Below are 25,629 nucleotides of genomic sequence, written 5' to 3'. Positions count from 1 at the left end.
TCATTAACTCTTTTTTCTTTTGATTACATATTTTATTTGCTTCCTTTCTCTTTTCTTGATATTTTTCTCTATTAGCTCTTGTATTTTTTTTTTTGCTTTAGTTTTAATTTCTATTGCTTTCCTGCATTAATCATAAAACCAGGGTCGTATTCATGGGTGTGCGAACTGTGCGGTGGCACAGGGCCCCGCAAAGCACAAAAAATTGAAAAAAAGAAAATTAATTTTTTTAAATTATTATATAAATTAATATTATAATTATTATATAAAAAAATATTATTATATAGAAAAATATATGTATATTTTACAACCAACTATTGTTGTTATAGTAAGCGAAATAAGATCGTAGCACTAGAGCGGTAGTATTTGAAACTACTCTAAGATATATAACAATATTGTACGACACAGGTGGCGAATCTATGGTACGCCCGAGAATTTTGCTGGCACGTCAACGATTTACATATGGTATCCTTTTATATGCTTATAAATTATTCAACCTTTTTTTTAATTGTTACAATACATACAAGTTAAATTTTGTTTTACAGGAGAGAGCAGCTATGAAAACATGAATTCTGTTGGTGTGGTATTAACAAAAGATCATGCGACCCTTTAAAGACAAATGGAACCAACAATTTTTTAGTTGAAATGCTAATTCTTTTCAACCAAATTCCATAGCATCTATCATAACAACATTCACTATATATTTCTTAGTTTTAAGACGTTCATGATGAGGTGTTGTTTATCGTTCCGACAGAACTTCTCATTACCAGCGGGCTCTACTCACACAAAGTTTCAACCCTTGGTTGATTTTTATTGCCTTGTTTGCATTTGAGTTGGAAGGGGAACTCACACAAGCATTATATGGCATGTTTCAATTCATAGTAGAATTTTATTTGAAGTAAGCCTTTGTGATCTGTCATAATGACATCGAGAATTTCAAATGCAATCAGACAAACACTTATTTCATGTAATTGAAAAATTAGACAAGAGTTTTAGTTAGATACTGTGTTTCTGGTGCAATATAAGGTTTTACTTGCATCTATACAGCCTAGTTTCTGTGAGAGGGGTACATGTGATTCATTAGTTAGCATCTTTTTATTCCAGCTGTCTCTAATTGCACTATTTGTTGAGAAATATATTACACAGACTGCAAAAGCTTCTGTACCTTATTCAGGGATACAATAAAACTATTTTTTTTTCTTGCATCTACAGTATATAATGGCTGTTGGGGAAGGCGTGTTGTTTTTGTGTGGGAGGTATATATGCAAAGCGTTTTAATGTCTTTTTTCATAAAGTCAAATCAGAGGTGCCAGTTATATTCAAGGTAAGCATCGCCGACAAGTCAATATCGTTCTGCTGCTTCTCCTGCTTTGCTGACTTCTATGGTGAATTACAATGCATAAATATTTTTATCACTACCGTTTTTGTTTTTTTACCCAAACCAACATCATTAAAATCAATTTAATAATACAATAATCAGTTTTATACTGGATAATATTATAAATTTTTGGTGATCAGAATGGGATATGTCAATGAAACTTACCACAAGTTAATTTAATAATGTTGGCCTGAGGAAACTACAATATTGTAGCATTAGTCCTGTGATTGATAACTAATTTAAATGCGTACTTTTATATTTCTCAAAATGCTACACCGTATACATAAGTGTACTAATACTCTTTATGATTATTCCATAATTAATTATTAATACTTATTTACTAAAATAAATAGCCAAAAGGCTTCACATCGGCGATACAAAATTATATAAATTAAGTGGATATTAAATCCAACATTAAACGTTAGTTTAATGTATGAACTTTAAAAAAATGGGAATGGTATTTACAAGTGAGTTTGTTGGGACTGGGCCCTCTAATACAGTAAGAATAAATATAAAAAAAACTACCGATGGCTATATCATCAATTTTCTCCTCTACATATGCTTGTGAGTCATTATTTTTCGAAATGAATTTTATAAAAGACAGTTTAAGAAATAGAATGACTGATGAATCTTACTCGGTGTGTGTATTACTAACAGTGACAAAATATGAACCTAATATAAAGCATTTTGCATCTAATGTACAACAGCAAAAATCTCATTAGTAAATTGATATATTGATATTGATAAATTGATGATACTGATTTGTATACGACAATGTGTATGCCAAATTATGAGTTCATTTTTATGAAATTCTATGTTAATTTTTAAACTTGTCTCAATAAAATTCTACAATTAATTTTGTATTAATTTTTCCCCTATTAAAAACTTCAAGGCACGTCAGCAACTCGATTTGTAAATATTTGGCACGTGCCGACATGTCAGCAACTCGATTTGTAAACTTTTGGCATTCGCACATAAAAAGGTTCGCCACCACTGTCGTTCAACATAGTGTTAAATAAGGAAACACGCATTTAAAAACAGGTGTTTTTAATAATTTTAAGGAGATTTTTGATTTTAGTTTATGATTTTATGAACAAGTATGTACACGTATTGTCATGGCAATTTTTTTATGTGACATTACTTGCAAAACATCTTAAAAAATATATTTTGTAAACTAGTTTTTGGTTATTCGACATCAGAATTTTTCTTCAATAGCAGTTTTCAATCTATATTAGATTTATTTATTTTCTAATATTATCTATTTTAGATATATTTTATTTATCAGGTAAGTAATTTTGTTTTAATTTATTAACTTATTTTATATTTAAATCTATCTTATTTAATTCTAGAGTATGACTAGTTGTGAGTGAGATTATTATGGAAGAAAATACCCAAATGGGCATGAAAAACGAAAGAGAGAACAAGAAAAAGAAGTGGCTGAGGAACGTCAAAGAAATTCACTGTTTAAATTTATGAAGTTGAACTCATATATTTGTTCAGATATATCAGTTGATAATGGGAGTTCTGAAATAACTGCAAACAGTTCTTTGGCTTCAACATTAATTAATAATGAGAGCTCTGAAATACCCAAAGGAAGCGGAGAACATGATGCGTTTGGTCACACAATGAGTATTGAAGATCCTAAAACTGAGACACCAGAGGAAGGTGAACTATTTACTATTGATGATCCAGCAACATGGCCGAAAATTTTGAACAACGCAACACTAACACAAATTGTACAATGTGGTCCACAGTCTCCTTCGACTGAAAATGATTTTCCAAAAGATGACAACAAGAGGTGTTTTTCCACAGCTCACTATGTTAGGACAATTGCAAATGGAGAAAAGCAAAACAGAAGATGGCTTGTATATTCAAACTCTTCCAGCTCTATTTTTTGTTTTTGTTGCAAATTATTTTCTTCTGATGATAATTTTTTTATCTAATAATGGCTTTTCTGACTGGCGACATGTAAGTGAAAGATTAAAGTCGCACAAACGAAATCCAGTGCACATGAAATGCATGTATTCATGGACAGAAATGCAATGTAATTTAAAAAATCACAATACAATTGATCAGACAAATCAAAATGTCATAAAATTTGAAGCAGAACGGTTAAGACATGTTTTAAGACGAATAGTAGCACAATTCTTTATTTATCCGAACATAATTTAGCTTTTAGAGGTAATTTTGATACTTTGTACACAGCCCATAATGGTAATTTTTTTGGAATCATAGAATTAATTGCAGAATTTGATCCTTTTAAAAGATCATTTAATGCGATGTTCGGAAAAAAAATTATAGGTAAGAAAAAAAAATTCGTATCTATCATCCATTGTGCAAAAGGAATTAATTGTTGATATGGGAACCAAAATTCAACAAAATATTGTAAATATGATATGACAGGCAAAGTACTATTCAATAATTCTCGATTGTACTCCTGATGTTAGTCATCAGGAGCAAATTTCAGTAATTTTTAGATTTTTAGACATACAAACACATTTCTTTTTTAATTAATTTTTTCCCTTTACTTAAATTGATGCTAAATAGCATACTTGTTTATTTATGTGCATAAATATTTTTCATATTTGATTTAATTAATTAATTAACAAGATATCCATTTAAAATTTCCATAAAAGTTACTAACTTTCAGGGACCCCGCTTTTCCATTTTGCACAGGGTCCCACAAAATGTAGAAACGGCCCTGCATAAAACCATTCCGTTTTTGATTCTTTTATATTTCCCTATTATTTCTTCTGATGCATTCATAATTGTTTTTTTTTTAATTATCTTCCATTTATCTTCTATATTATTTTGATTTCAAAATTCTTTAATGTCTTCTTCTATCTTTTCTTTATATAATTTAATAGTCTCTTTATTTGTGAAAGCTTCAGTATTCCATTTCTCAATTCTCTCTGCTTTCCCTCTATTTATTATTGATATTTTCTTTGTCTCAATTTTCCACCAATCAGCATGTGGTCAGAGTCATACTTTGTACCTCTACATGCTCTTACATCAATGATTGATGTTGCCCATCTTTTAGAAATCAAGACATGATCTATCTGATTACAATCAGTAGTAGCTGGAATAATCCATGTTCCTAAATGTATCTTTTTATGTGGAAAATTTGTGCTCATTACTCTTAATTTATTAGTCGTTGCGAACTGAGCAAATCTATTACCATTATCACTGGTTTCTTCATGTAGGCTACTTCCAAATACTTCTTTATATATATATATATATATATATATATATATCTTCCTTCTCTAATTTAGCATCAAAGTCTCTTAATACAATCATAGCATCATTTTTTGGTATGCCTTCACATACTTTTTGTAAATCATCATAAAATTGTTCGATAACATTTTCATCAACATTCTCAATCAGAGCATAAACATTTATAAATGTAATGTTATGAAATTTACCTTTAATGCATATTTTACATATTCTTTAATTTATTAGTGTAAATCCTAATGTCGATTTGTAGACCTTTTTGGTTATAATAAAACCAACTCCATATTCTCCTTGTTTTACATGACCACTAAAGTATAACTTATAATCTTATTTAAGTTAAGGGATATTACATCCCATATTCTTTCATAGCCGAATAGGAAACTCAAAGAGTTTCATGCCGAATATAGAAACTATATAAAGTTCGGCGAGTCCAAGCGTAAGCAAATACCTGGATAGTGCAGCATCTGACCCATTTGGTAGTGCTACACTGAGGCAACTCATAGTAAGGGTGGAGCAAGGTCCGATCACTATTCTTGGCATTTACTCATAATGTGAAACCTAGCTCCTAGGAGCTGTATTACTGTTCTACATTATGAGAGAAGGTCACTACCCAGACCGGTTTCAACCTTTATTGAAGTCTCACTGATGAGACCTCAACCTTTATTGAGGTTTCATCAGTAGACCTAGTTATTATAATTAATAACTTATAATCTTTTTTTATTAATTACTCCCTGTCCTTTCCATCTTATTTCCTGTAAGGCTGTGATATCCATACCATATTTCAATAATTCTTCTGCTACATTTTGTATTTTACCAACCTGTTATAACCTCCTGACATTCCATGTTCTGAATTTCATTATATTTCTTGTTAACCTTTTCCTTTGCATACATCATTTCCATAGAGTCAGTCTGGTTTCATATTGTTTAGCCTTCTCAACAAAATATTTTTTCTAGGAATAGGTTGTTATCCCATTGCCAAACCCTCCTCCTTTATCAAGACTTGGGACTGGCAACAGTATCGATGATCTACTCAATCCACCCATTGAATACTGCAGGTGGAGTTTGTATGACACATTAATCACGCTATATATGAATTACTGTACATATTTGGTCACGTGGTTTTTCAGGTAGTTGAGAATATTGGAGAGGGTCTCAAGACAATTGATTAAGGTGGTTTCTGGTCTCAGAAATGAAGTATGGAGAGAAATTAAGGGGATTCAGCATGCAGAATGTTGTGTTCAACAGAGAGGAGGTTGGGGATGTGAATTTGATATGTAAGTTGGTAAGTATTTTTTTTTAGATTAGTGTGGAATAAATTGTGTATATGTATGTGGGGAGGGGACCAGAGGTAATTCCTGGAAGCTGGATAAGAGTGGTTTTTTTCCATGGAGAATAGTTGGTGAGTGTGATATTTTGTCTGAAGAGTGTGGTGAGTGTGGAAACAGTACTCTTGGAGTATTGCAGTGTTTTGAACTACTCCATATATCAGTCTCCTGCAAAGCTACAATACTGGCAGTACTTTTAGGCAATTTATCATGATTTTTTTTAATTTTTTTTATGTTGGGCTCATACGAGAGGTTGGCTGGTCAACCTATAGTACTTTAGTACCGTATATGGGTAGTGGGTTGGGAAAAGAAGAACTTGTTAACATTCGATTTGAAAACCTGTATATTGTATTCCTTGGGAAATACCTCAGGGGGAAGACTGTTCCACAGTACAGCAGTAGCAGGGATGAAGGAGGATGAAAAGAAACTTGTTCTGTGGGTTTCAAGGTGTACTGTGAAGGGATGTTGGGAGGTGGCTGTATGTCTTCCAATGGGTTTAGTACAGAGTGGAGGAATTATTGATGTTGTTTCAGATGAGCATTTTCCCTGAAAATATTTGTAGAATATACAAATTGCAGAGACTAAACGTCTATGTGAAAGTGTGTGTGTGGGGGGGGGGGGGAGTGAGTCAGTAAGAGATGGATCATTTATCAGTCTAATTGCTCTTCTCTGTATTGAGTCAAGCATTTTGAGGGAGCTTTTAGGATCCCCACTCCAAATGTGAGAACAGTATTCAATAGCTGGGCGGATTTGCGATTTGTATAAGGTTAACAGCTGTTTTGAAGTGAAGCAACATCTTGAGCGAAAGAGAAAGCCTAGTTTTTTGGAAGCTGAGGATGCAATGGTTGTGATGTGTTTATGCCAGGAGAGGCCGGATGTCATGGTAATTCCAAGAAGAGAAATTTCATTTTGTCTAGGGATTTGAGTGTTATCAAAAATAATACTGGGGGAAAATGGTTCTTTTTTGTGGAAAATAAGACAGAACTTGGTTTTACCAGACCCGGTCAAAGACTTTAGAGATATCGAGTGCAACTACTTGGAATTCGCCAAATTTTTCCATGGTATATGTCCAGAGATGGGTGATATATGAGAGCAGGTCACCTGTTGATCGGCATTGGCGGAATCCATACTGGTAGTCGCTTAATAGCTGGGTACCTTCAAGGTAGAGTAGTAGTAGTTGAGAATTGATGGTTTTCTCCATCACTTTGGATAGGATTGAGGTGAGTGAGATAGGGCGGTAGTTAAATGGCTGCGATTTGTCTCCCTTTTGGGAATAGGTTGAATATAGGCCAATTTCCAGGCTTTGGGATATATATATCAGTGGAGTACGATAGTGTTTACAGACGGCATAGGATAGGAGTCAGTTCTGCTGCACACACCTTCAGGACATGATAATTATTTATGATAATATAAATTGTACTGTAGAAATCTAATCAGTAATTATAGATCATACCTTCATTAAGTTGAATTTGTCCCTTTTAATATTTATTAAAATTTCTTATGAACAATTAAAATGTTCTAGGATTCAAGAGCATAATGCTAGGTTGCAAGCTACATGGCACGTCACAAACTGTCTTCCACAAGTCCACTTTGATAACCTGAGGTAATTTTTTTAAACTTAATTATATTTTCTTACATTTCTTCACTGAAGTAATTAGCTTAAATTCTTGTGCAGTGTGGTAGGCTGTGATAATTCAAACTACAGAGAAGGCATTCATGATCTCATATACATGGAGAAACAAACTGTGTATGTGTATTAATTGTAGTCTGGTTGCAATTATTTAACTACAGATTGCAGTGAAATTTTATTACTTTCCTAACTATTTATTAAAAATTGTATATATATATATATATATGACAAGGATATAATCGAACTTATAAAAGCTTATCAGAACACCCTCAGAAGCATTAGACTTTTTATTAACAGGCTTATCTTCTTAAAACGTTGTAAGTTCTTTTCTATAATTCCGAAATTCTTACAATTCAGGGAAGTCATAACAACAGAAAGGACACACAGAATTTACAAAAAAGCAAAATTAGAACTTTTATCAGAAAGAATGGGTGATACCAACAATTTAGCTTTTCTCTTTACGAAAAAATCATCTTTAGAAAACCAATTAGTGGCATCCTTAGACTACGTGTCATGGAACTACATTCAAGAGATAAGCACATGTTCGGCCTCAAGATCTCAGAACATTAATAAATGTAAGCTAATTAGGAAATTTAATTTGCTCAAATCAGCACAAGAACAGTCTGCCCCTAACAATCATCACAAAGGCCTCAAAAGATTAGTGATAAATCAATTATTGTATATTCTTAGTGTTAAATTGTGAATGAAGATATTTGAGAATTATAATACTTCATTCACATTTAACATAATCTGCCATAACTTAAGCAACACTTGTAAATATTATTTGATGATTAATCTCTTACTCATATATTATTATTCATATACTTTGGGTATGTTTATTATTGTTTAATTATATAATTTTGGGATTTGTATTAGTAATGAAAGGACTCTGTATCAAAATGTCATTCAATTTATTTTATTTATTCCTGTATTAATATTGTAAGAAGCTGTGTATATATATTATAAGAATTTGTATTTATCATATTTGTATTTTATGTGAATTACGGATTATTTCTTTATTTGTTATTTCTAAAATAGAATGTAAATATGTGGAATTCTGCTGATATGATTTTATGTAATTCTTCTGATTGAATTTGATTGGCTAGTAAAGGAGAAACGGAGTTGTTTTTAGTTAATGCGTGCTTAGAACGTGAACGGCTGTGATATGGAGAGAAGCCTGTAGATGTAAGCTGAACTGGCTAGAACCGGATTTTGGCGGGAAGAATAAATGCAGTTAATTGGAAAACGAAAGAAAATGATTGGAGGCCGGATCCCGATTTTTTTTTTTTTTTTTTGGAAGGCGATTTATTGGTGTGTTTAACGCAGCAGTTTAGCAGTTCAAGATCAAGATCTGGAGTTTACTATTGTACCGCGGTCGATGCCCAGAGGTCCGGACTACTGTACCGTAGGTTCGTGCTCGATAAACAGAGCAGGTAAGACTTTTAGTTCTATTTCATTTTCATAAGCCTAGCCATGGACAAGTCCTTCGACGATCTCAATTTTCAGGAACTTTTGACGCTATTCAGGGATTTAGGCAACTTGCTACATAAAAAATGGCCAGACAAAATCGGAGCACACCAGATCCTTGAAGCAGAGACAGAGGATACCCATCCCTCTAAACTTCCTCACCCTTCACATGACAACGCTTGCGAGCCAGCAATAACAACTGAAGACATCTCTCCTTCAAACTCCAGTAGCTTTCAGGAAGTTAAACGGAAGAAGAGAAAGAAAAAATCCCCTGCAACAGATCCTGAAATAATACCTCAGACGTCGGAAACTACAGCTCCAATGGATACATCAGCGCTAGCTGATGAAAGAATAGGGACATTGACACAACCCAAAGAGAGGATTCCGCCAGTAATCTTGAGAGCTAAAGAAAACTGGTCGTCACTTGCAGAGACGATGAAGAACAATAACATCAAGTTCTCATCAGCTAAAAACACCGATGATGGAGTCCGCATACAGCCCGAAGGAGAAACGGACTACCGCCAGCTCACCAGACTTATGGATGAACAGAAAGTCCGATATCACACCTACCAACTGAAAAGCGAAAAAAACCTTAAGGTAGTCATCAGAGGTCTGGCAGAAACCATAACAACTGATGAAATAGCTACTGACCTCAGATCACAAGGTCTTGAACCAATTAAGATCTCGCGCATGTACCGCGCAGACAAGCGCCCCATGCCTCTGGTCTTAGTGGAGATCAGTAAAGACCACAGAGCAATTTACGACCTTACTATAGTCTGCAACTTAGTCATCAAGACCGAACCACTCAGAAGAAAGGCATCCGCCGGTCAATGCCACCGCTGCCAAAAATTTGGGCATGCACAAAAGTTATGTAAAGCAGATTACAAGTGTGTAAAGTGTGGTGACAACCATCCCTCGCACACTTGCACAAAATCATCGTCTACACCTGCTAAATGTGCGAATTGTGGCGGCCCCATCCAGCAAATTTTAAAGGCTGCTCAATTCACCCATCTAACCTACGGAAGACAAGAGCGGCGTTGGCTCCGCCCACTGAGATTCAAGCCATGAAACCTTCGCCGGAAGTCACAGTGCGGAGTGTTCCTGCCGATAAAACATACGCTTCTGCGGTCTCTCCGCGGATTTTACCCGTAGCCTCGACAGCTTACAGTGAAAATTCTGCACAGATTCTTGCTGCCTCACTAGGGGAGATGCTAATAGCCTTTAGCAAGATGAACCCCCAGCCAAGCTGACACTAAGAAATTCCTCAGGAATACTCAAGTCATCTTCTCCATGATCACCCAATGACATGCTCTCCTGCATCTCGATGCTGATATCCCAGATATTTCCACATTGCTTCGTAACACTACCGCTACTTTTTCACCTAAGCAGCTTTTCATTCCAAGCAACTCATTCAGGAGTTTTCTAAGCGCCCGAAAGCTGCACTACCTTTCGGCTCAGGCGCTTCTGCATTGCCCTAATCAGGGTGAGCTGAGTGCTCGCTAACCTTTAAAATAAGTCTTTTTCATACCGATGACGGGATCAGAATCCACGGGATTGACATCCATCAAGCCACAGAAGTTAACAGTTAACGAAAGAAAACAAGGGGAGAAAGCTTAGGGACAGCGACGAGACTGGTCATGCATAATGAAGGGCGAGTTGAGATATGTGGAAAAATCGACAAAAAAAGGACCGGGAGTAAATAGACATTAAAAACTACTTCTATGGAATTTTGATATTATGATAGATTCCTAATGATTGGAGGAAGAAAGTTGCAGAGCTGAAGTTAATACATAGTGGAAGATAAGGAATTAGTACATGACGTAAATCTAATGTGTCAAGACTTATGTAGCTCAGTGTTTAGTATTTCAGTTAACATAGTGAAGGTTTCTTTGAATTGTGTTTCCTCACGGTAATCAGTTAACAGGAATTTTGAAAATGTGCCTAAGTGAATTCAATGTGCAGAAGTTGTAACCTGGTAAGACTTCCTTTTTACATCCAATGTGAAGCAAGTGAAAGTTAATTCCACCTAATATATTTTAACCCTAGCTGTGGCCTTTAACTGTATATAGTCGAAAGAATGAAGTACTAAAGTGTTTCCCCCTTGAATTAATAACTGCCTTGTGATTCAATTAAGTGTTTATAGACTAGAAGTGAATTAGAGAACCGCAACTATAAAAATATTTATTGTGAATTCTGGAATTTTGAACTGTGAGAACTATTTTCTGTTAATTGGCAGAATATAGAGAATTTGAGAGTTGAATGTTTGACACCTAATGCATTGTATCTATTCTAAGCACTAGAACTAAAATTGATGTGTAGATAATATGATTCATCTGATAGAATAGAAACAAGTTGTGACAGTAATGCTTATGTCTTGAATAATAAGATCTAAGAATTTTGGCTTTAATCTTAAAACCTAACTGAACAGCTATCTGTATCTCAGAGATATTTTGGATTTGTTCAATTGCATTATCTTGTTTAGAAAGTTATGCTTAGATGTATATGTTATATAACCCTGCATTAAATGTTATGTTTTATTGAATTCAATTTGATGTTTGCCTGATTTCCTTTCATTGCACCACTCATAAAAAATTTATCGGACCTTGCGGAAGCCTTAAATGATAATATTAACCTCGGCCTGTAGAAAAGTGAGATTGCAAACGTTAGTTGATGATTGATTCCTCTATATTATATAGACTGATCTGAATATAAGGTGGCGCAGGATAATATAAATTTCTTTATATTCGAATCAGTGTCAATCAACATCTGACAAATAAAAAACGGAATTTAAAGAAGTAAGGATAAGTTCAACTAACCATCCACCTTTGCAAGGAGTGCCCTGATGTTGTACCACCTTACCCCAGTCCTGAAGATACTTTCAGGCGCAAACTTTGTTTGCTCACACTTGGATAAAGGATTAAACTAAATTTATTATAATCATTATAATTGGATCAGTCAGCAAGACAGGATGACACAACGTTAGTCTTGAAGAAGAACATGTTCTCTCAAAAGGTCTCAATTTTGTCCTTTCACCTAAAACAATTCCTAGAGAATTGTTTCTCACTAAGATAGAGAAAGCTACTTCACTACTTCCTACTGCAGAGGTGAATTTACTTCGCATGGAGGCCATATTTGCAATCAACAACGCAAAACCCCCAGTTGACAACATTTCTTCTGGTGAAAGACTAACCATTAAAAAACTTATGAAGAACAAAGATGTTATCATTCTCCAAGCTGACAAGGGTAATGCAACTCTCGTCCTAAATAAAACAGATTACCGTAACAAAATCTTAGTGTTATTAGAGTCAGACACATACTCGGAGCTAGAGAGAAACCCAAGGAGAGAGAGATACGTAATAGAACCAACAACCTTCTAAAAAAGACCATGGAACTTCAAGAAACATATGCCTTTCTCTTCGTTCTCTACATTCACTCATCCCCAGATTATACTGCCTTCCAAAGGTACATAAATAAAATTGTCCACTAAGGCCAATTGTGGATAGTATTGAGTCACCTACATATAAGTTATCAACATATCTAACATCCTCCTTAAAAAGTTTAGCAGGAAAATCTCCTTCTTACATTAAAAATTCAATGGACTTTGTATCTAAAATTAAAAATACAAAGCTCAAGAATTCAGATATTATGGTGAGCTTTGATGTGGTGGCACTCTTTACAAATGTTACAGCTCAAAAGGTGTATTTTAAGTAACACGATCTCAAAAAAGATGTCACATTGTATTAATTCAGTCTACTTTAAGTTTGAAGAAAAAATTTATAAACAAAATAAGGGATTAGTAAAGGGCAGCCCTCTGTCTCCAGTACTAGCTAACATTTTTTTCGAGGATTTTGAAGAAAAGGTCATCTCTACTGCTACACTTAAACCTAAAATCTGGCTCCCTTATGAGGATGACATATTCCTTATTTGGGAATACAGTATAGATAATCTTCACATTTGTTTAAATCACTTAAACAACTTCCACCCAGACATCAAGTTTACCATCGAAATTGAAGAAAATGGATTTCTGTTGTTTTTAGACATCAAACTTATTAAGATGTCTGACTTTTTAAAAATCTTGATCTTCAGAAAATCAATGCACATGGATAGATACCTGCATGCATCCTCACACTATCCAGCACTGAAGTTAGGTATCATCTTCACTCTGGCTCATTGTGCTGGGTCTGTATTGTCAGATGAGGAGGAGCTGAAAAATGAACTACAGCAAGAACCTTCACAAATAATGGCTACTCTTCAAAAACTATCAATAAACAATATACCGCCGTCCTCGAAACAACACAGAGACACAGGACACCCCCAAGGGTTATATCTCTTTACAATACATCAGTTCGCTCTCCAAGAAATTAAGAAGAATTTTGAAAAAAAATTAATATAAAAATGTGCTTTTCCACTCTTCCTAAACTCAGATCAATTCTAAGCCAACCCAAACAGGTTCACAGCCATCTTCAGTTTCCAGGTGTATATAAAATTATATGTGACTATGGCCAAACTGAGAAGTCCATCATCCTGCATCTCGAAGAACATCAGAGAGACATCGCTTATAGTAGAACCAGGGCAAGCACCCTCTCAAGCCATGTCTTGTTCTCAGTGAACACAAATAATGAAGGCTGCCAACACAAAATAGACTGGAAAACATCATCAAAACATTGATACATGCCACAATGAAGTAGAACACCGCATAGTTGAATCCAAAGCAATTGTTCCTGAATTTTCTCACATAAACAGTAACCTTAGTTATAGTTTGCCAGACTCACATAGCTCTGCTATCAGATACTGGCGCTCTCGTGAAGTCACATGCTCTCAGATGCCTAACAATAGAACTTTAGCCTGGACTGTAGCTTAGCTTCAGTTCAAACTTAATTCCAGTTCATATTCTGTTTTTGTAGTGGTACAATCTTTCTTTACAGTGTTTTTTATGTTTGCTTTTAATGTTCTCACTCCTGAAGAAGTCAGCATTCCGACAAAACATGTTGTATGTTAAATTAAATTAATTTGTTTTTCTAATTCTCGAAATTCAGTCAGTAAATAACATGAACATATATATATTGCTCTAATTATTAAAATATGAATAACAACAATAAAACATGGAATAAAGAATCCAAGAACATCACTCCTCCATTCTTCATAACAAACCTGAAAAGTCTGGATTGGCTCAACACGGGATTGAAACTGACCACAGCATCTTTTTGGTCCAGGACTCGCCTCTTACATAGATCCCGTTATAGGTTCGAACGTTTGTTCAAGGAAAGCATGGAGGCCTTGCTCCATCGTCCCAACCTGAATCGTAATGACTGTATATCTAATTTCAAAAATCTGGGAAAGTCTAATCAAGATTACTCATTAATTTTTTTTTTTTCCTTCAATCATGTCTCTACTTCAAAATATTCCATTTCATACTTAGTGATATAACATCACGCGACGTGTTCTATTTTTAACGATCTATTGTTAGTATTCTAGCTTGTATTTTTTTTTTAAAACTATTCTTGTAATACCACTGAGGATGGTCTGCTATTTCCAGACCGAAATATTTAGTTAATTAAATATCTTTCTTGTGTTTACGTGCATATATCATTCATAAAACATGGTATCCTGTTAACCAAAACAACTGTTATCAATACAATGCTATATGCAGATAATTTTATATTATATGACAATGCAGATGACCTTCAAAAATCATTTTATGGATTAAACAAAATAAGCCAACAATAGAATTAAAAATTTCACAAAAGAAAACAAAATTCATGGCATTTAAAAATCAAGATCATGATAAATCAAAAATAGTCACAGAAAATAAAATAATAGAACAGGTGACACAGTTTAATCATTTAGGCTGCATAATAACATATTTAAAAGATAAAGATATAGATAAAAAAATAAAGAAATTTCAGAAATTCTATGGGGCAATCAAAAAGGACTGAATAAAAAAAAAAAAAAAAAAAAAAAAGAAACTCAACTAATATTTTATAAAGTAATGGCCACTCCCACTATTATACGGTTTAGAAATATGGACCGTTAAAATGAAAGATGAAAATAAAATACAAGCTGCAGAAATGAGATTTTTAAGTGTAATTAAAGGATGCACAGAATTGGACTATGTAAGAAATGAAGACATCAGAAGAGAGCATCTACTTAGGATGGAAATATGTTGGCTCTCAAGTGCTGTGGAAAAATATAGACCATGGGGGGGGGGGGGGGGGAGAAGACCAGCTCCAAGATGGAAAGACTGGTGAAAGTGGAATAAGCTAATACCTAATGCTTGAGGAGGAGAATTTTTTTTTTCCAGAGAACCACTGCATTTGGGGGGGGGGTATTAATTTAATTCAGATTATCATATGATTTTAATTTGTTTTATGGAACATAACGATTGAATATTTTCAGTTGACCACTTGATTATAAAATCTATATGACTACCCTATGCAGTAATGGAGTTATTTATAATTTCATGGTTTGAAATTTTAATTTCTGTGTTCATTTGATTTGCATGCTAATGCTGTCCTTTGCATTATGTAAATATTGTTTAATTCTTTTCTGTGTTGATAAGCAACTCTCTCCGTACCACTGTTTACGGTAAATAAACATTATTATTTCTTGATGTGACACTTAGAATTGTATTTTTAAATATGTGATTCATCTTTAATCTCAATATGAATACTGCATGCAATAAATGATACATTTCCATTGTTGGTATTCTTTCAGGTGACTAAAATGACACATTTTACGTACAAAATATGTCCTGATTATAAACAGAATAAATAAATATATATATATATTCAATGCTATCTAGATCAGGATTTCCCACCTCCAGAACATCCTTTCTTGTAGGGCAGACCTCCCACTGATGATAGTAGTCCTTTTCATTCTTCCTCTTTTTCTTTGTTTTTCTTCCCATATTCTTTGCTCTGCTTCTTCTGAGTCACTTCCACATCACCATCACTGGGATCCAGCAGTGTGTTTGCCACGTGTGCAACCCATGGGCATACAGAAAGAGTGATCCTGGGTTTTGCACTACTTTGGCCTCTGCATCAGCAAGACCGGCAGTCCTGGATGGCCCAGTCAGGATCAATCAGTTAGTCGGCTTGCCTGCAAGGGTCAACAATGTTGCAATAAGTCGCCCACATGATGGTCCAGGATCAGAGCCAAAAGCTTGCTGTGGTACTGGTATAGCCCCGGTGTTCCTCTCCTAAGTACAGTCATTGCTTGTTGGTGAGCAGGCATCCATGTGTGGCTCCATTGTTGGGGGAGCTCTGGCACTAAACAAAAAATCTTTTCAGCAAGAATTCTTCATCTTCTTATGTTTCAGGGCCTCCTAACAAGGTCCCGACCAGTAATTATACCATAGGTATATCACCTGATTACAGAAGTAAAAAAACAAAAGATGTGACAATAGTATTAAATGTACTAGTTTTTCTCATTATTCATGCAATGGGTGAAAAGCCAATTGACTGAATGTCACCCTTCTTTATTTTCAAAAGGGTTTAAAAGAATAGCAGGATCTCCCAGAATAGTTAAAAAATACAATTTGGTAATATCCTTGTGGAAACATCATGTCAGTAACACTTAGAAAAAAACAAAAGATAAAAACAGAACAAAATATATCATATCAGGAGGCAAAGAGGAATCTAACTGCCACCACCACTATATCTATCTTAAAAAATCTCCTTATACTGAAAAAATGATAATTAATAAAATATCAATAGCAACTTAAGCCCGTGTTTATTCCACCATGTGATAATTTCTCCATGCCTGTACTTTATGATTGTGAGTGCTTCTATGTAAGTATGTTGGTTGGACCACTTACAGTCTCACTTCTGAAACAACTCCAGAGATGATCCCATTTGATGAGAACCTACTTGTCAAAAAAAATATGGCAAGGTTACTGCAATACATCCCCAGAGAAAAAACAGACACTTCTGTATTCACTGAAAGTAAACTAAATTCACCAAAATATTTCTGACACATCAGATGACATATTGAGCATTTTTCTAGAAGAGATGGACACTGGCCATTCACACTTTCCTAAATCAATAGATAAATATAAACCTGACAAAGAAAAGTCTTCAACATCTCAGAAATCAGACAAGCTTACAAAGCCAAAACAATAGGAAAGTTTCTACAGTGGAACTGTTGCGGGTTCTGCTATAACAGCTTTTCCTATGACAGAACACTTCACAAATCCTGAAATTTTCATGGAACACCTCGATTATTTTGTAATGTGTTAATTGATAATAAATTGTTAGCTGATTTTTTATTATTAATTAATAATTGATCATTAATTATTAATTAATTAAACATCAATTAAACATAAACATCATTAAATTAATTTGTGTTGCTTTTCATTGACATATCCCATTCTGATCACCAAAAATTTATAATGTTATTATAAGTACTTACGAGTGAATGCAGACTTTTTCTCCTGTGTGCTGGTAGTTTTCCCCTCCTTTTGTACATCCTGGAGATCGCATTGTAGGCTGTTGGTGGATGACTCACTCACATCACAAACACCTTCAGTAAGAGATTTCTTAATACCAAAATTAAATAAAGTCCCTTGTCTCTTATTCATATTAAAATTTAAATCTGCAGGCCTATTACTTTTAAAAAATCACGGCACTACAGTATCGAAACTTTCACCCTACAATACAAACTTGTGAAGAAAGTATTCAGTATTACTTGATTTGAGAACCGGATACAGACTATCTTGATCTTCAGTTTTAGTGGAAAAATTTTCTTTATACTTCCTTGCTTACTTGTCACTAACATTTGCAACACAGATGTTATTTCATTCAGTTTTGAGAACATAGGATACGCTGCCCATTGTTGTAATCGGCTTGCAGGCAATTTTTATGACTGGTCATAAACAGCAGTATTCCCTTTCCCGAATGTTGAAAGATTTCGATGTGTGAAAATTAACAATAATTCATGAATATTTCCGTGTTTAAAAATATGCCACTTGGTCACTGACATTTGCAACACAGATGTTATTTCATTTAGTTTTGAGAACAGAGGATATGCCACCCATTGTTAAATCTGCTTGCAGGCAATTTTTATGACCGGTCATAAACAGCTGTATTCCCTTTCCCAAATGTTGAAAGGTTTTGATGTGTGAAAATTAACGATAATTCATGAATACTTCCACGTTTAAAATTACACGGCTTGGTCACTAACATTTGCTACACAGATGTTATTAGGCATTCTGGGTCTGAGCTTTTCGACATATTCACGAATATTATTCTCCTGAGAATATTTCCACTATAAAATATTTATTCATGAAAAATGCTTTGGGGGGGGGGGGGGGTGGGGGGGGGGGGGGGTGGGGGGGGGGGGGGGTGGGGGGGGGGGGGGGTGGGGGGGGGGGGGGGTGGGGGGGGGGGGGGGTGGGGGGGGGGGGGGGTGGGGGGGGGGGGGGGTGGGGGGGGGGGGGGGTGGGGGGGGGGGGGGGTGGGGGGGGGGGGGGGTGGGGGGGGGGGGGGGTGGGGGGGGGGGGGGGTGGGGGGGGGGGGGGGTGGGGGGGGGGGGGGGTGGGGGGGGGGGGGGGTGGGGGGGGGGGGGGGTGGGGGGGGGGGGGGGTGGGGGGGGGGGGGGGTGGGGGGGGGGGGGGGTGGGGGGGGGGGGGGGTGGGGGGGGGGGGGGGTGGGGGGGGGGGGGGGTGGGGGGGGGGGGGGGTGGGGGGGGGGGGGGGTGGGGGGGGGGGGGGGTGGGGGGGGGGGGGGGTGGGGGGGGGGGGGGGTGGGGGGGGGGGGGGGTGGGGGGGGGGGGGGGTGGGGGGGGGGGGGGGTGGGGTTCATATCAAAACCTGATCCTGTAGTTATATATTCCATCTATATTGAGTTTTGACATGTGCCTCCCACAAAACAAAACCCAATTTAAAAAATGGATCTCAGAAAATTAACTTCTTCATACACTATATGCATCACCACCACTTACAGGTCATGTGCGTTTCATAACCTGGCAATCCATATCAGGTATAGCTTTGGTTGATAATCCTCTTTTCAATGGAGCAGCCAAATTGACTAAAATAAAAGAGATTATATTCACATACAGTCTCTCCCAACCAATTAATCTCACCCAAAATTTCCTTGATGTGGCTTATTTCCATAAATAGAGCTCTGGCAAGTATTGCCCAAAGAGTTATATCTTCCCTAGTTGAAGGGAATGCAACTAGATCCCTAAGTAGTTGAAGACTTTCTTGATCCAGAAAAACACTATAACCTTGCTTTTTGGAGGCATGAAGTGGATGTTGCCATGGTTGGCCACTATAGCAAGGTTTTCAATTTATGTCTTATGTCTGGCATAAGACTATGATATCTCTCTTTTTTTATTTGTGAGAAGCATGCCTGTGGGTTTTTTATTCATAGTACATGCCACTACTCTTTAATTCCTCTGCAGAGATAAAAAAAAAACATGCAAATCATAATAATTTTGACAGTAATATAGATTTTTATAAAATCTTTATTACTATAAAAAAAAAACCCAATATCAAAAAGCGGGAAAACCAACTCCCACAAAACAAAACCCAATTTAAAAAATGGATCCCAGAAAATTAACTCCTTCATACACTATATGCATCACCACCACTTACAGGTCATCTGAAGCTGAACTACTACTACATTGAAAAGAACCTCAAACAGTTCATCAGAAGACATTTTATTGAATGGCAGTCATTCACTGGATAAATTCATTGTAAAAAAGAAAGAAATATTCAAAAAACAATACACTGATAATTTTTAATGAATTCTTTTCATGATTCATTAAAACAGTTATTTTTGCGTAAAATATTGTTTCTAAAGTTTTAAGTCAAATTGCCTTAACACCACCTAAGATGCAGAAGAAGAAGAAGGCCGTCATCAAGACATTTAATAGTTTGTTGTATTTTAGAACAGTATTCTGTAATGTGCATTAATTCATAGCAAGGCCAGTGATTAATCCTATGAAACATTGACTTATGTTTGGTTTATGCTTTATCATCATCATCAATTTACTGATATGTACCCTCAAGGAGAGGGGAGGGGGTAATATTATGATAGTATTACATAAGTTTACTTTATTACTAACATCTTATCAACAGTTTTTCTTCCAGTTTATTAGGTTTCCAGTATTGACAGATCATATATTTCAGTCTTCTAAAGTACTTCAAACTGCATCAGTTCACCTATATCTTGGTCTTCTTCTGGCTCTTTTTCCTGCTAAACATCCATTTTGACCTTACCACCTGAGATTAGGTTTCTTCACCCATTTCTTAATTTGTGAGCAGGTCCAATATCTTTATTTTAATAAGATTCTGCTATTGATGCCACCTGCCCAGTCCTGTAATTTTTTCTCAGGACAGTCTCTGTGGCCTCCAATCTTTCATCAACAGTTATTTCTACCCATCTCTTCGATATGTTATTGGTTTGAAAATTGCATTATATATGGAATAGGGCAATTTTTCAGCCCTTTGGTCTATAGGTTCTCCATTGAAAATACAGTTAATGTCTATATAACTGAGAGGAGACCTCCACATAGCCTTTAAAGGAATGCGAAAAACCGATCAGGGATTCTGACTAAATGTCCAATCCTCACCTTCTTGTGATGCACCCTGTTATGGCACACCACAAGAAGGTGAGGATACTGAACGAATGAGGATGGGCTGGCAGTGTGGGATTTAGCCAACCAAATTGTATTCTTATTGGCTTAAACCAAATTAAAAAATGATGTTGATACACATGGCAGAATTTCATGTTGGCTAAGGCGATGCCCGGTTAAAGAAGGCTCCTTGTTTTTGCAAGGGAACCACGCCAAACAGCGAAAAGTCAGCTATTGGAACAAATCCAAAAACCCACGCCAACTCAATATCATCAGAGTTCAAGATCAGTACTATCAACATAAGAAGCCTGAATGGCAAAGAATTGGATCTAGCTGAGGAAATGGATAAGTACCAGATCGACATAATAGGGGTGACTGAAACAAAAAAGGCAAAAACTGATAAGATCTTTTTGAACAATAAATACAAAATATTATATTCAGGCAATGACAATCAAGGAAAAGAAGGAGTAGTCATAGTATTCAACACTAAATTCGAGGCTAGTATTCTTGAATGGCAGGCAGTCTCAAAAAGAGTGATGTTGGCAAATGAAACTTATTTGTGCCTATAGTCCCACAGAAGGTTCTACTAAGGTAGAAGTAGAGGAATTTTTTGAGGCATTAGAGAAAGCAACTGACACAATGAAAAAGGAAAAGTTGGTCCTTGTTGGGGATCTAAATAGTAAAGTAAGAAATGATTGTCAGACATACAAAAATATTTTGGGAAAATTTGTAGTAAAGAGCAAAGCTAATAATAATGACAAATACCTGTTGGATTTCTGCTCAGGACACGGACTGGTTATTACTGATACCATGTTCCAACATAAAAATGTGCACAAATTCACATGCAGAGAAGAAGCAAGGAATAAGAAAAAGTCTCATTGACTATGTTATTGTTGATAGCAATGTTTTCTCCCTGATGCAGGACACCAGAGTGTACAGAGGATTTGAAATTGGAAGTGATCACTATTTAGTCTTGAGCAGGATAAAATTGAATTTCATATTGAAAAGAATAACACGTAAGAAAGTTTTAAAGTGAATAAAAGTTGAGCAGCTCTCAGATGTGAACTGTAGATTAAAGTACACAAAGAGTATTGAAGAAAAAATGAAAGAGTTTGAGAACAAGAATCATACCTTGGAGATTCAGTGGCAAGCCCTGAAGAAAACACTGATTGATTCAGCCAGAGAGGTGTGTGGTGAGGTTGTCTGTAAGGATAGAAAAATCAGAACTCCATGCTGGACAAATGAAGTGAAAAAGGCAGTGACAGAAAAGAAGGAAGCATATCAAAAGTTCCTGGCAAATAAGTCAGCTTGTGCTCTTAGAGAATACAGAGACAAATGTAAGAAAGCTAAACACTGTGTAAAACTAGCTAAACAAAAGTCATGAGAGGACTTTGGTAAGAACACAGAAAATAAATATTAAGAAGGTGGCAAGATATTCTGGAGGTTGTTGAAGAAGCTCAGAAATGGAGGAAAGAGTGCTGTAAAAGGAGTTAGAGATGATAAAGGTGACATGAATACAGGAGAAAAAGATATCCTTGAAGTATGGAGTAATTACATTGAAAAATTGTTAAATGAAATAAGCAGTGATGACAGCACAGTGGTAAAAAACACTGACCAGGCATGCAGTCAGGAATACATATCCATACTTGAAGTAGAAAAATTCATCAAAAGCCTAAAATGTGGAAAGGCAGCAGGAGTAGATGATATTCGACCAGAAATGCTGAAGTATGGTAGTATAAGAGTCTTACAGTGGCTGCACTGCATAGTTCAGAAAGCCTGGACAGAGGGACGAATTCCAGATGATTGGAGTAGAGCTCTCATAGTACCCATATATAAAAAGGAAAATAAAACCGAATGTTAGAATTACAGAAATATTTCTCTATTGAGTGTTCCTGGTAAGATACAGTGGTACCTTAGATTGGGAGTAACTTGGTCTGCGAGTGTTTCGCAAGACGAGCAAAAATTTTTAATAAATTTTAACTTGATAAATGAGCGTCTTGCAATACGAGTACTGTATTACCTATACGCTTTGTCTGCCGAGCGTCACATGATCACAAGCCGCTCGGGATTGTGGGTAATCATCTTGCATGTGGGGGTCTCAGTCGGCATACCTCATTCCTATAGTCAACATTCATGCTAGCGTTGTGACCATGTGTGTGTGTGTGTGTGTGTGCGCGCATAAAGCATTTTTTTATTTTGTGTCCAAATGTAGTGACTGTTCTTTATTAACTGTACTACGACAATGACCCCCAATGAAGAAAAGAGTTGAAAGAAGTGCATCCATAATGTTGTGAGGCATAGAGAGGCTGCGAGTTTGGATGCAAAGGCAGCTGTGGCATTCGTTGCCGAGTTTCAGAAGCTCATGGTTTCTGAGTGTTACCTGCCGCAGGAAGTTTTTAATTGCGATGAGACAGATAGCAGTGATTTCATTAGTGACAATGAAAGTCGTCCTACCCAATAGAGTTAATTGTATTTACTGTAATTAATTGTAATGTAATTAATAAATTTGATTACTTTATGTATTTTGTATTAATCATTTTTATATGAATATTTTTGAGTTTTGGAACGAATCATCTGAGTTTCTATTATTTCTTATGGGGAAATTCGCTTTGATATATGAGTGCTTTGGATTACGAGCACGTTTCCGGAAAGAATTATGCTTGCAAACCAAGGTACCACTGTATATGAAAGTATACTTCCGAGAAACGGTTGAGAAGGATTGTGGAAGAGAAACTTGGTGAAGATCAAGCTAGATTGAGGCCAAATAGAGGTTGTCAGGATCAGATTTTTACTTTACGACAGATAGTTGAGAATATAACAAAGATCTGCATTTAAGTTTTGTAGATCTGGAAAAGGCTTATGGCAAGGTGCCAAGAGAGAAGCTATTCAAAACCCTACAGTTATATAGTGTCAATGGAGCATTATATTAAGCAATGCTTAGTCTTTATTTGAGTTGTAATCAGCAGTTAGAATAGAAGGACGGTGGTTTAATTTTAAATCTGGTGTCAGACATGAATGCACGTTATCCCCTGTGTTATTCGTTATCTATATGGATTACATTATGAAGGAAAGTGGTATTAAACCTGACATCAAAATTGGAGATATTAATCTCAGCTCTTTGCTTTATGCGGATGATGTTATACTTCTAAATAAATCTGCAAGATTCCTTGACTGAATTGAATAACTTTTGTAGTAGATGTGGTATGAATGTCAGCATTCAAAAGACAAAGACAATGAAAATAGGCAGAAACATTGAAAATATCAACGGCATTGTGAATGGAGAACCTATAGAACAAGTAAAACATTCCAGCTACTTAGGCGCAATTTTTAGTGAAGATGGTAAATTAAATATGGAAATAGACAACAGAATCAACAAAGCTGGTATGGTAGGAAGTCAACTGAATAAATTTATATGGAATAGAGAGAAATTAGTCAAAACACTAAATTAGCTGTATACAAGACAGTATTCAAGCCAGTTTTAACTTATGGATCTGAAAGCTGGGTCAGAAGTAAAACACTTGACCAAAGACTAGAGAATGCAGATATGAGAGTCCTGAGAAAGATTAGGGGCATGAACAGATGGCATCAATGGCACATATTGAAAACGAGAATATCAGGAAAGAACTTGTCACTGTCAGCATCCAGGAATGTGTTAGCAGAGCTAATCTCAGATGGTATGGTCTCTTAAACAGAATATGAGAGGAAAGATTAGCAAAACAAGTGTTCTCTGCCATTTCGTCAGGGAAAAGACCCAGAGGAAGACCAAGATATAGGTGGATTTATACAGTTAAAAGTGCCTTAGAAGATAGAAATATAAGATCTGATAATGTTGGAGTCTTGATTTTTAGGAAAATTGAAGATAGGAAGTTAATAATTATGTAAATTTTTCATGTAGTACTATCATATCCTGTACACCCCTTTGAAGGGGTGTACAGGATATATATCAGGAAGTTGATGATGATGATATTTTCCATGTTCCTGCTTGTTTCACAGGTTTTTTATTTTTATTTTTTCTTCATGACAAATCTGTTACAGTAGTTGTTCAGTTTACTTAAGGATTTCTGAATGCTTATACTGGATTTATTTAAAAGTATAACATCACCTGCATCAAGTAAAGGACAGAGATTAACATATCCAGTTTTGATATCAGGTTTAAGGCCACTTTCCTTCATAATGTAATCATATGGATGATAAATAACACTGGAGATTGTTGCATCCTTGTCTTATTATACTGTGCCAACGTGTGGTAGAACAGTGGTGCAAAGACAATGTTGTCAGGTGATTTGAATTTGCAGGATTTTGTGCAGTGCAGTGTGAGACGTATTCATCATGAAAATTAAAGGATATGTGGAAAGAAATTGAAATTAAAGAGAGAATGTGTATTAAATGTTTTGAATGTTATCTTTTACAGGACAAAGCACAAAATTGAAAAGTTGCAGAAGCGGCAAGTTGGCCAGGGCTAAGAAGAGAAAGAAGTAGGTGATCTGAAGTAATAATAGAGACTGAGCGAACAAACAAGAAAAACAAGTTATGTAAAAAATAATATATGGAGACTTAATAATCAGGGGAATACTTAATGAAAGTGCAACAAAATCGTGTTTCCCTGGTGCAAAAATTCATGATATTAGTCGTGCCATCCAGATGCAAAAAAGGTAAGGTGAAAGAACTTATTATCTTGGTTGGCACAAATGATCTGAGAGGCAGGAAGTATTCTATGAGGGAGGATGTAAAGGAGTTGTTAGATGAAGCAAAACTGAAAAATTAGAAGGTGACAAATGTAACTCTCTTGCCATGCTATGATAGAGGCGAACTGAGGAGGAGGAGGAGTGTGTTGGTAGCAAATGAATCAGTACATAGGTTGTGCAGAAGAAATGATGTCGGATCTGTGGTCTGTATTTGATGAAAAGCACGATTTGTAATTGCCGATGGACTGCATCTAAATGTTTTTGGTGTTAGATGTCTAGAGAGCTTTGTTCACCGAGCATGCTGAAGCACAAATTCAGGAAAACTTAAGCAATTAGAGT

At 35.9% G+C, this 25,629-nt stretch overlaps 1 protein-coding gene across 2 annotated transcripts in view; it reads left to right on the top strand.

Annotated features, from left to right (window-relative positions):
• LOC150102964 (rho GTPase-activating protein 44-like) overlaps window positions 1-25,629 on the top strand; it is a 521,092-nt gene that overhangs the window by 402,313 nt on the left and 93,150 nt on the right. For both annotated transcript variants that reach the window (XM_090397793.1, XM_090397795.1), the window contains exon 12: window positions 7,454-7,534. In XM_090397793.1, the coding sequence (XP_090253919.1) occupies window positions 7,454-7,534 (81 nt within the window). The remainder of the gene's footprint in view (window positions 1-7,453; window positions 7,535-25,629) is intronic.

Source organism: Typopeltis vanoorti, chromosome 9, assembly GCF_054136105.1.
Source record: "Typopeltis vanoorti isolate ZY-2024b chromosome 9, IOZ_Tvanoo_1.0, whole genome shotgun sequence".
NCBI lineage: Eukaryota > Metazoa > Arthropoda > Arachnida > Uropygi > Thelyphonidae > Typopeltis > Typopeltis vanoorti.
Note: the sequence above shows the minus strand (reverse complement) of the source record. Positions and strands in the feature narration are given on the sequence as shown.